General features: G+C 59.8%; 1 protein-coding gene across 2 annotated transcripts; it reads left to right on the forward strand.

Annotated features, from left to right (window-relative positions):
* On the forward strand, nucleotides 1-11,009 carry Cherp (calcium homeostasis endoplasmic reticulum protein). 2 transcript variants are annotated; one of them, XM_051169742.1, is made up of 18 exons: nucleotides 1-97; nucleotides 371-544; nucleotides 3,174-3,358; nucleotides 3,951-4,088; nucleotides 4,162-4,313; nucleotides 5,427-5,571; nucleotides 5,689-5,778; nucleotides 5,920-6,181; nucleotides 6,962-7,137; nucleotides 8,023-8,458; nucleotides 9,079-9,317; nucleotides 9,430-9,563; nucleotides 9,893-9,979; nucleotides 10,063-10,206; nucleotides 10,282-10,398; nucleotides 10,481-10,575; nucleotides 10,668-10,853; nucleotides 10,937-11,009. In XM_051169742.1, exons 1-18 carry the CDS (start codon nucleotides 73-75, stop codon nucleotides 10,975-10,977), a joined length of 2,826 nt encoding a protein of 941 aa, XP_051025699.1. In that variant the 5' UTR covers nucleotides 1-72; the 3' UTR covers nucleotides 10,978-11,009. The 2 variants fall into 2 exon arrangements, with proteins under 2 accessions (XP_051025699.1, XP_051025700.1); XM_051169743.1 differs by having other exon boundaries at nucleotides 5,460-5,571.

Genomic DNA, 11,009 nt, shown 5'->3' on the forward strand with positions numbered 1-11,009 from the left:
CCGGCCGGCTTCCGCGGCCGGTGCTGGTGGGCGATCGTGAGGCGGTGGAGGACGTTTCCAGCGGCCGCAGCCATGGAGATGCCGCTGCCGCCCGATGGTGAGGCCCAGCCTGGAGCGGAGGTCACTGGGTTCTCCCTGCGCACCCCCGCCGGCCGGCCGTGCCTCTCCGCGTCCCCGAGCCAGTGACGGAGCGCGCCGCGGCCTCTCCGCTCCTCCCCCGGCCTCTCCCGTGGGTCCCCGCATTCCTGGCGCGCGCTTGGCCCTAGGCAGGACCCGTACGCCGCCGCCTGGCCGCGGCCCGCCCCACAGGACCCCGGCCCCGCTCCCGGGGCGGCCTGCTCCTACTGACGCTTTCCCCTCCGTCCTGCAGACCAGGAGCTTCGGAATGTCATCGACAAGCTCGCTCAGTTCGTGGCTCGCAACGGGCCCGAGTTCGAGAAAATGACGATGGAGAAGCAGAAGGACAACCCTAAATTCTCGTTTCTGTTCGGAGGCGAGTTCTACAGTTACTACAAGTGCAAGCTGGCGCTGGAGCAGCAGCAGCGTGAGTCCCCCCGTCGTCTCCCCCCACTCCCCCCGCCCGTGGCCGCCCCGGGGTCCAGCCCGGGCTCCGCCGCAGCCGCTTGCTTTGGAGTCGCTGTTTCCTCTGCAGAGCCGGGCGGCTGTCTCTCCGCTCCTGTTCCCGGGGCCCTGGGTGTCATAAGGACACTCTGATAGATTCACTTTCTGGGTTTCGGCTCGGGAGTTCCTGGACCATCTTTACCGAGGGAAAACCGCATCTGCAGGAAGGCGGGAGGCAGAGGCTTGTGCCCCGGGTAGGAACCGTGCAGCCCTTTCTGTAGGCTGAGGCCAGAGACTTCCATGCATTTCAGATGCATAAATCAAAAGGCTTTCCCTTTAGCTTTTGCAGCGTCTGTCTTCCATCCTTCCTTTCTTTTTTTCAGTGGCTTTCGTTTCAGCGTTTCTCTGTGCAGCCATGACTGTCCTGGTGCTAGCTTTGTAGACCAGACTGGCCTTGAACTCAGAGATCTATCTGCCTCTGCCTCCCGAGTGTTGGGATTAAAGACATTCACCAACTCGCCCAAATTTACCCCAACCACGTGAACATCAAAAAAAAAGATTTAAAACAAAACAATAGAAGTAAAGACTTTAGAGCCAGTTGTGATGGACCACCCTTTAATCCTAGCACTCAGATGGCAGAGGCAGGTGGATTTCTGTGAGTTTGAGGCCAGGCCAGTCTTCAAGTTCCAGTACAGGCTGCATAGACCCTGCCTCAAGCCAAAAGGGGGAAAATAGAATTAGGAGGCACAGCTGGTCTTTGAAGGTCTCACACTGTGGCCCAAGTTGGCCCTGCAGTGTGTTACTGGGGCTGTGAGCTTTTCAGGTGGTGGGATTACAAGCACATCCACTCTGGGAGTAGAAGCATGTCAGAATTCACACCTTTCGTACTTAGGGTAGCTCTCTAGCCTCTGGGTAAGCTGTGGCAATGAGTGCCTGCCATTGCAAAGCCATGGGGCATTCAAAGCTGACAGCTGCCAACACGGTGTCTGCAGCGCGATGTGGGCGAGTGGTAGGAAGCACACAGATTTGAGTCCACGGAGCACTGGGACTTGAAGCTGAATTTTCACACAAGTGAATGGAGGGAGGGTTTGATGTGCCAGTGAGGGAAGAGGCTCTGGCAGCCTAGGTAGAGGTAAGCTGTCTGCTGTCACACAAAGCGCATCTGCGTCGTGTGTCCTTAACCCCACAGCACCAAGGCCACAGCCACCCTAAAGCAGCAGGGAGCCACCAGAGGACGCAGACAGGCTCAGCTCGGGGTGTCTGTGTGGGCAGCGCCTCACTGTAAATATCCCTGAAAGCTACACAGGAAGCCCATGTCCACCCTTCCCACCTGGACACGGCACTGTAGACCTAACACCATAGTAGGAAGAGGACAGTACATGGAAGCCCTGGCTGAAGGACACTCTGTGAGGTACACCACAGTAGGCCCTACTGAACATGACAGGGACAGCCAGGAGCTCCCAGGAGAGAGCCTTGGGCAGGCTGATGGTGGTGGCAGTCTGGAAGAGGGCTTGGGTTTGCCACAGGGGAGACATGGAGTAGAGAGGGCCTGCTGTTATGAACATTGTCTGGAAGTTATGGGCTCAGAAAGGGCTGCAGGCCAACTCAGTATTTTATCACTAAACCCAAGACTGATCTAAAAATCACCCTTCGAAAACTCTGTGGCAAAGGACTAGTGCAGATGGGCGATGGTCGTGTGCACCTTTAGTCCCAGCACCCAGAGGCAAAGGCAGACATCTGTGAGGTCTAGGACAGCCGAGGCTGCACACAGAGACTCTGTCTGAAGAACAAACAAAAACCTGAGCAGTGCAGTGAGTGTGAGAAGCCTAAGCTTGTAAAAGTCCACTGGCACCGTGAGTGAGGACCCATGCCATCCCATAGCTTCTCCAAAGTGGAGCTTCCCAGAGGGATGCGGGATCCAGAGATTAAATGAGGCAGATGTGTAGGGTGCCACCAAGGCCCCAGTGACACCTGCTCTAGGACCTTACTTTCTTTGGGTTTATGTGTGTGTGTGTGTCCAAAGGCCATTTCTTTTGGATGAGCCTTGGGCTCCCAGAGAGTGTGGCCATGTTCATTTGAGACAGGCGGGACCCAGAAGTGGAGAACAAGCAGGCGGCACTGTTGAAGTCCTGCCTGTGGGCAGGGGCTGTCCTCTCCAGATGTACGATAACCTCGTCTGGCCAGCTCTGGGGCTACGCTTACCTCATACCCCAGGGTGTTGCTGCTGGTCCAGGGGCTGCAGGTTGGAAGGGTCACTGTGGGAGGTGGGGCAGGGCTTGGGGGCACTCAAGCCGTCCGCGTGCTGCCCAGACTGCGGGATGCTGCTGTGGTCAGTGAAGGGCATTCAGGGCCAGTGGCGTGGGCGGGCCCGCCTGCCCTTGGGAGAGCAGTGCTCATGCCTGCAGCCATAGCAGCTCAGGCCTGGGTGAGAAGGGAAGAGGGATAGGTCAGAGCCAGGGATGGGACACGGACCTGGTAGCATAAAGGCACCTGAGGGTCTCCAGGGAGTCCAGGCACAACAGGGAAGTGCCAGCAGGTTGCCCCTGTGAGGTGTCACTGAGGGCAGCCTGGGCCTGAGCCTGAGCTCACAGCGCCCATCTCTTTCCTGCTAGTCATCTGCAAGCAGCAGGCCCCAGAGCTGGAGCAGACCACAGCTATGCCTCCTCTGCCTCAACCTCCTCTGGCTCCCACAGCATCCCTCACTCCAGCCCAAGGCACCCCATCAGTGGACGAGCTCATCCAGCAGAGCCAGTGGGGCCTCCAGCAGCAGGAGCAGCACCTGCTGGCCCTGCGCCAGGTACGCCAGTGATCCTGGGGTCGCCTTCTGGTAGGACTGTGCCATCCACAGGCATTGTTGGGTGCATTTGTACCCGTTGTGGATGCCACCACCTGCTGACTAGGGACCTGCCAGGCTTAGTAAGTGGTGAGGGCACATCTGTTAGGCCTGTCCTGTTGCCAAATTCCATAGGGTGAGCTACCAGAAATGAAAGGAACAACGTCAAGACTTGAGTGCCAGCTCCATGCAGGCTTTCCCTGCGTGTCAGTGTCATACAGCATGCATGGATGTTTGCCGTCAGTCATAGGCTGGACAGTGAGGTCTTGGACACCAGAACTTAACCAGCTTGGTGGCCAGTGCCTGCCATTTATGTTTTGGTTTGGTTTTGAGACAGCATATCCCAAAGCTGCCTGGAAATACAGCCTTCCTGCCTCAGCCTCCCGAGGACTAGGGTCACAGGCGCCTGCCGCGAGTGTCAATCCTCCCTCCCTCCCTTCCTCCCTAGCCTCAGCAGAGGCCAGCTGGCCATGGCTTTGGCACTGGCTAAAGACTGACCAGCATGCATGCGTGTTAGGGCCCTACTCACCCCACCTGTACCTCGCTGCCTTCCCAGGAGCAAGTGACAGCAGCTGTGGCGCATGCACTGGAGCAGCAGATGCAGAAGCTGCTGGAAGAGACACAGCTGGACATGAGTGAGTTTGACAACCTGCTGCAGCCTATCATTGACACCTGTACGAAGGATGCCATCTCGGTGAGCTCAGTGTGGGCTGGGGGTGCTGTCACCTGCCTGATGGAGCAGGCACTCAACCTGGCCTTACTCTCAGGCTGGGAAGAACTGGATGTTCAGCAATGCCAAGTCCCCGCCACACTGTGAGCTGATGGCAGGTCACCTGCGCAACCGCATCACCGCTGAAGGCGCGCATTTCGAGCTGCGGCTGCACCTCATCTATCTGATCAATGACGTGCTGCACCACTGGTGAGTTACTGCACCATAGCCTATACCTGTAAGGGTCTCCCAAGGCGCCTGATCCCCCAGCCCATCCTTGCTGCACCCACACACAAGTCCACTGCTTGCCCTCCCAGGACAGCGGCTGGCACCTCCCCAAGGCAGGCCCTGGGCTCTGCTGCCTCCTCTCTGCCTCTGCAGCCATCATGTGTGTGCCTCGGTCTGCTGTCCTCCCTCCCCGCCACTGTTCTGCACAGCCAGAAGCCTGGCTGCTCCACTGTGGGGACCCTCTCCTCTGCTCTGATGTATCCCGACTCTCTGCCCATCAGATTTCTTCTTTGCACTATGGCCCCAGCCTCCTGATAAGTGCATGGCGCCTGTGAGGCAGGAGAAGCTGACCTGGTCTCCCCTCTGTTTTTCTTTGAGGTGCCCTCCCTGCCACCTCTCCTTATTTCTGTCAGGCTGGGAAGTGAGCGGTGTCTCTGTCATCTACCCCCTGATGCGCTGTGGCCTTTTTCCTCTCGCAGTGGCTTGCTCCTGCCCCTCAGGGTCGGGCCTCTCTCCCACTCCCTGGGACACTCCTCACCTGAGCTCACACAAAGTCCTGGCCTCCACTGCCTTCCCTCACCTAGCTCTTGGCCAGCCCTTGCTGCCCTTTGACCTCAGGTGTGGGAGCTGAAGCTGCTAGCCTGTGTCTGCACCTTCCCTGTGTCTGCATATGGGCTGTCTTGCTGAGCCACTGCCACCCAGAAGCCTGGATCCACCATGCCGCCCAGCTGGAGGGGCCTTCTTGGGTGTTTCTTCCTCTTCACCCCTCTCAGTGGCCGTGGGCTGAGCACAGCTCTCCTGGTGGTTAGGCTCCAGGTAGCCTTGTCAGCGGGCTGGGGAGTCTGCTTGTGCATAGTGGTGACCTGGTCCTGACGGCAGCCATGTTACTCCTTTACACACATGCAAGGGCTCGGATAGGCCTTTCTGACAGAGAAGGTCTGGTTCTGAGTAGCACTCGCCTGTCTCCCCAGACAAGCTACCTGTGCTGTAGGTTGTCTAGTCAGTGCTCTACCTGGTTAGGGGACCATTTCCTGAGGAGAGGGTGCTGTGGCCACAGCCGCATGGTAACGGGAGCGTGGCCGGGTCCCGCCCCAGGGCCCTGACGCGCGGAAGGTCTCTCCCTCACAGCCAGCGCAAGCAGGCCCGGGAGCTGCTGGCTGCCCTGCAGAAGGTGGTTGTGCCCATCTATTGCACCAGCTTCCTGGCTGTGGAGGAGGACAAGCAGCAGAAGATCGCTCGGGTACACGGCTGGTGGCGGTGCGCGGGTGGGCTGGCTGGGCTGCCCTGGGGCTGGGTGCACGGCGGGCAGGTGGCTGGGCGCCATGGCCTCTGCTTTACGAGTCTCCCCCTGCACCAGCTCCTGCAGCTCTGGGAGAAGAACGGCTACTTTGACGACTCCATCATTCAGCAGCTGCAGAGCCCCGCCCTGGGACTCGGCCAGTACCAGGTGAGCAGCGCACAGCAGGGATGTCCCTCACCAGAGACGCTGACACTGCCCACTGTGGCTGTTTCCATCAGTGAGTCCCACATGCCCTCTGGCTCTTGGGCCCCGTGCTGGTATCCTCAGTGGTGCTCCTCTCCCCACCAGGCCACACTCATCAATGAGTACTCGTCAGTGGTGCAGCCTGTGCAGCTGGCCTTCCAGCAGCAGATCCAGAGCCTCAAGACACAGCATGAGGAGTTTGTCAGCAGCTTGGCCCAGCAGCAACAGCAGCCACAGCCACAGCCACAGCAGCAGCCACAGATCCAGCTGCCTCAGATGGAAGCAGAAGTGAAGGCCACGCCCCCACCACCAGCACCACCGCCGGCCCCAACACCTGCCCCCGCCATCCCACCAACTACCCAGCCAGGTACGAGGTGCCCCTACTTTGCTCCACAGCCAGACCGAGTCCACGTGTGTGCCCAGCACAGGAGGAGGGCAGGCCTAACCCACACTTGGTGCATGGCTTGGTTCAGACTGGGTGAGCTCAGCACATACCACCAAGTCCTAAACATCATGTGTTACGTGTGCGTATCTAGTGTGCGTGTAAAGGACCACTTCTGAGAGTGAGCACCTAGGAAGTTGAGGTGGGAGGACTTCAAGTTGTGGGCTACTGTCAGAAGAGCTCCATCCACGCATGGTGCCTAATGGCTGTGATCTCGGCCAGGAACTATTAAGTTCAAGGCCAGCCTGGGCTGCAGGGACGCCTCAGTCAGCAGATCACTTGCTGTGCAAGACGAGGACCTCGTTGTGGGTGGCACTGATCTCCAGGTTCATAGAGCAAGCTGAGCTGCAATGCAGAAGATGCACCGTCTGTAAGCACACAGGTGACTTTAACTTAGGCGCAGCGGTGCACGCCAGTAGTCCCAGCACTCAGGCCTAAAGCAAGTCCAAGACAGCCAAGGCCAAACAGAGAAACTGTCTCAAAAAGCCAAAAGCCAGAAACAACAACACTTGATATTTCTGTGACTTGTAGAGAAGACAGGCTGTGCCGTGAGCATTGACTGTCCTTTTGCGTCACAAGAGGGTGGTGGTGACAATGGTAGTGGTGGCTTCCAGTGAGCTTAGGAACTGCAGTTCAGGCTGCCCTGGGCTGGCCTGGGTGTTGGGGGACTCACCACCTCTCCTCTCACTGCCTGTCACCTGTCAGATGACAACAAGCCTCCCATCCAGATGCCTGGCTCTTCAGAGTACGAGGCCTCGGCTGGTGTCCAGGACCCTGCAGCGGCAGGCCCTCGCGGCCCAGGCCCCCATGAGCAGATCCCGCCAAGCAAGCCCCCGTGGTTTGATCAGCCTCATCCCGTTGCCCCTTGGGGTCAACAACAGGTGCTTTCTCAGGTCTTTTGGAGTGCACATGCATGGCTGAGCAGAAGGCCTGCTCCCACTGGTGGGGTCTTGTGGGGTTGGCCATAGTCACACAGAGACAGCAGAGCCTAGGCAGACCCTTGTCTCCGTAGCACCATTGTTTGGGGCCACTCAGACTCTCCTCTGCCTGTCTTTACTAGTGCAGCTTTCAGGTCCATCCAGGAGGCTGTAGATGGCAGCTCAAGTGCTAGGACTCTGGGTGGCTCAGGGAGGGAAGCTTCTAGACCAGGGCAGAGCTGCGTGACCTGACCAAAACCGCCCTGTAGTTTGCTAGGTGAGATTGGCTGCAGTGTCTGGGCACAGCAGACTTTCTCCTCCCCAGGACCTGGCCTGCTGAGTGTGGCCTTCCTGGTGACTCTGAACGCAGAGGACACTTAGGGGTGCCGGGGCGTGGCTGTGGGCTGAGAACAGCAGACTCAGATATGAGCCTCCCATCCCTCAGCTTCAGGACTCGCACCCATGTCCCAGTGCTATTGTGAGCTTGCTATGTGGGCACACGGGACCTGGGAGCGAGAGGTGGGGAGCAGGCCTTACCTGCACAGGCTCAGTAGGGTTTGAGGGCTGGGTCACTGAGGCTTCCTAGCCAGTATGGCAGCCCACCACCCAAACTGAAGGTTAATGCTGAGTGGGCAGCCCAGGCAGATGGTGAGGCACTGGATTCCATCCCTAGACGTGGGGTTGGAGCCAGGCCAAGGGGGGCATGCATGGAACCCCAGTCTTCACAAGGCTGGGGCAAGAGGGTTGTGCTGCAGGCTGCCCTGGGACTAGAGTGGAGTGTGGCCTATGCACCTTGGGGTGAGGTGGTAACTAGACCTCCTGAGCTCATGTCTGTGCTTTGCCTTGCAGCCACCTGAGCAGCCCCCGTACCCGCACCACCAAGGTGGACCACCCCACTGCCCACCCTGGAACAACAGCCACGAGGGCATGTGGGGTGAGCAGCGAGGGGACCCTGGCTGGAATGGGCAGCGAGATGCCCCCTGGAACAACCAGCCAGACCCCAATTGGAATAACCAGTTTGAAGGACCGTGGAACAACCAGCATGAGCCGCCACCCTGGGGTGGTGCCCAGCGTGAGCCGCCCTTCCGGATGCAGCGGCCCCCCCACTTCCGTGGGCCCTTCCCACCCCACCAGCAGCACCCACAGTTCAACCAGCCTCCACACCCCCACAACTTCAACCGCTTCCCACCACGCTTCATGCAGGATGACTTCCCACCTCGCCACCCTTTTGAGCGGCCACCCTACCCTCACCGATTCGACTATCCCCAGGGGGACTTCCCCGCAGGTGAGTCAGGACCAGTGTAGTGGAAGGTCCCCTGCAGTGTCCCAGGCTGCCTCCCTGTCCTGGCTGTCAGTGCTATAGGGTGGCAGGCACAGATGGGATGGGTGTAGCCTGCACCCTGTGCCCACACACGCTGGGAGGCAGGCTGCCTGCCAGAGGTGCTGAGGCGCCCCTGGAGCCCCCCTGGCCGTGCTGTCCTTTCTGGCTGCTTGCTCTTCTGAGGCTGTGCCTGTGTCTTGTCTCTTTCTGTTGCAGTGTCAGCTTCAGGGTGGACTCACAAAGGCTTCTGCTGCATGCGTCCTCCCTCTCTCTCCAAAGGACGCCAGGCAGTTGGGTTGAGGACCATTAGGGAGCTGGCTGGCTCTGTGTTTGAGGCCAGCTGCTAGCTCAGCTGTGTTTGGGTCCTGGCAGAGAAGACTCTGCACACTGCAGTGAGGTGGTGGAAGTTTAGCTCACTGCCACTGATGCTGTGGTGGCTCTTCAGGCTTCTGGATTGAGTCCCCTTAGCTGCACCCAGACCCCAAACACTGTGTTCCATCTTTCTGCTTCTTCCCAGAGCCCCGCTGGCCCTCCTGCCCTGCTTGCCTACTACAGGCAGCTCCAGACAATGTTTTGTTTTGCAGACATGGGACCCCCTCATCACCACCCTGGTCACCGCATGCCACACCCTGGGATCAATGAGCACCCACCCTGGGCTGGGCCCCAGCACCCCGACTTCGGCCCTCCTCCCCACGGCTTCAATGGTCAGCCCCCCCACATGCGGCGACAGGGCCCACCTCACATCAACCATGACGACCCCAGCCTGGTCCCCAATGTGCCCTACTTCGATCTTCCAGCGGGGTTAATGGCCCCTCTTGTGAAGGTGATGCTGGGCCCCGACGGGCGGTTTAGAAGGGAGGAAGGACATTGCTGCGGCTGTCCCCCGGGTGGCCAGGGAGGCTCCGGGCACAGGCCGCAACTGTATTCTCCTGCAGCTGGAGGACCACGAGTACAAGCCTCTAGACCCCAAAGACATCCGCCTGCCGCCCCCCATGCCGCCCAGTGAGCGGCTGCTGGCGGCTGTGGAGGCCTTCTACAGCCCACCCTCCCATGACAGGCCGAGGAACAGGTAGGAAGGCTGGGCCCCAAGGCCTAGCTGAACCCCACTCTCCAAGTTGGTCCTGCAGGTGAGGAGGAGCTGGTTCCTCTGAAGACTGCATGTGGGTTTTGGATGATGGGCAGGGGGTGAGTGTTGGCCTTGTGCCATCCAGCCTCAGTCCAGCCTGCCACAGCAGCCACTAAGAAAGCGGTGATGTGTTTACAAGGTCACCTAGGGTTTGGCTGTCTACCAGGACGTGGACCTGCCTCCTGGTTAGCTTCCTAGTGCAGAGGAGTCCCTCCCTGGCCACTGTGGCCCTTGGGCTGCCTCAGGTCTCTGATGGGGACTGTGTCTTACAGTGAGGGCTGGGAGCAGAACGGCCTCTACGAATTCTTCCGAGCTAAGATGCGGGCGCGACGGCGCAAGGGCCAGGAGAAGAGGAACAGGTGAGTTGTGCGGTGTCAAGGGGCTGGCGCAGTGGTGTGTGGCTGCATAATTGTGCTGTGCTCATTGTGGCGTCTCCCTGCAGCGGCCCCTCCAGGTCACGCAGCAGGTCCAAGAGCCGAGGCCGCTCCTCATCTCGCTCCAGCTCGCGCTCCTCCAAGTCCTCCCGCTCCTCCTCCCGCTCACGGTCCCGCTCCCGCTCACGGTCGTCCTCCCGCTCCAGATCCAGGTAGGCATGTGGGAGCGTCAGGAAACCTGTGGGCGCCGCTCCCACCGGCGCCCCATTGTCCCACTGTCTCCACAGAAGCCGCAGCCGGTCGCGTTCCTCCCGGAGCCGCTCCAGGTCCAGGTCCAGATCAAGGTCCAAGTCCTACTCCCCAGGGAGGCGGCGCCGCTCCAGGTCCCGGAGCCCCACCCCACCGTAAGCCACCTGACTGGGTGTCCCGGTGCTCGGGTGCCCATTGAAGGGGTCACCAGCTGACAGCATGGCTCTCTTCCTTCAGCTCCGCAGCTGGCCTGGGTTCTAACTCGGCACCTCCCATACCGGATTCTAGGCTTGGAGAAGAGAATAAAGGCCACCAGATGCTGGTGAAGATGGGTGAGTGCGCTAGCCCGGGCCAGCTCCCAGCGGGGTTTGGGTGGCCGCTCACAGGGGATGCGGTCATGGCCTTGTGTTGTTACTCTCTGAAGGCTGGAGCGGGTCTGGTGGCCTCGGCGCTAAGGAGCAGGGCATCCAGGACCCCATTAAGGGCGGTGACGTGCGGGATAAGTGGGACCAGTATAAGGGCGTGGGCGTGGCCCTGGACGACCCTTACGAGAACTACCGCCGCAACAAGAGCTACTCCTTCATTGCCCGCATGAAGGCCCGCGATGAGTGTGAGTAGTGGGTGTGGTGTGGGTGGACACCGGGGCCTAGCTTCCCGCTGGGAAGGTGGGGTGACGGCCCTCTTCTTATACAGTCTCCACGTTTGGGGCACGAAAAGAAGAGAAGGAAGACTGAGCACAGCCTGGGCGCGCTGCAGTGTGGAGGGC

Source organism: Acomys russatus, chromosome 27, assembly GCF_903995435.1.
Source record: "Acomys russatus chromosome 27, mAcoRus1.1, whole genome shotgun sequence".
Classification (NCBI taxonomy): domain Eukaryota; kingdom Metazoa; phylum Chordata; class Mammalia; order Rodentia; family Muridae; genus Acomys; species Acomys russatus.

What these genes read in the sequence shown, in the direction of transcription:
- Cherp (XM_051169742.1), top strand. Translation starts at nt 73, where the DNA reads ATGGAGATGCCGCTGCCGCCCGATG. An exon ending in GATGCCGCTGCCGCCCGATG is followed by an intron (nt 98 to 370) that starts GTGAGGCCCAGC and finishes TCCGTCCTGCAG; the next exon opens with ACCAGGAGCTTCGGAATGTC. An exon ending in TGGGACTCGGCCAGTACCAG is followed by an intron (nt 5,779 to 5,919) that starts GTGAGCAGCGCA and finishes TCTCCCCACCAG; the next exon opens with GCCACACTCATCAATGAGTA.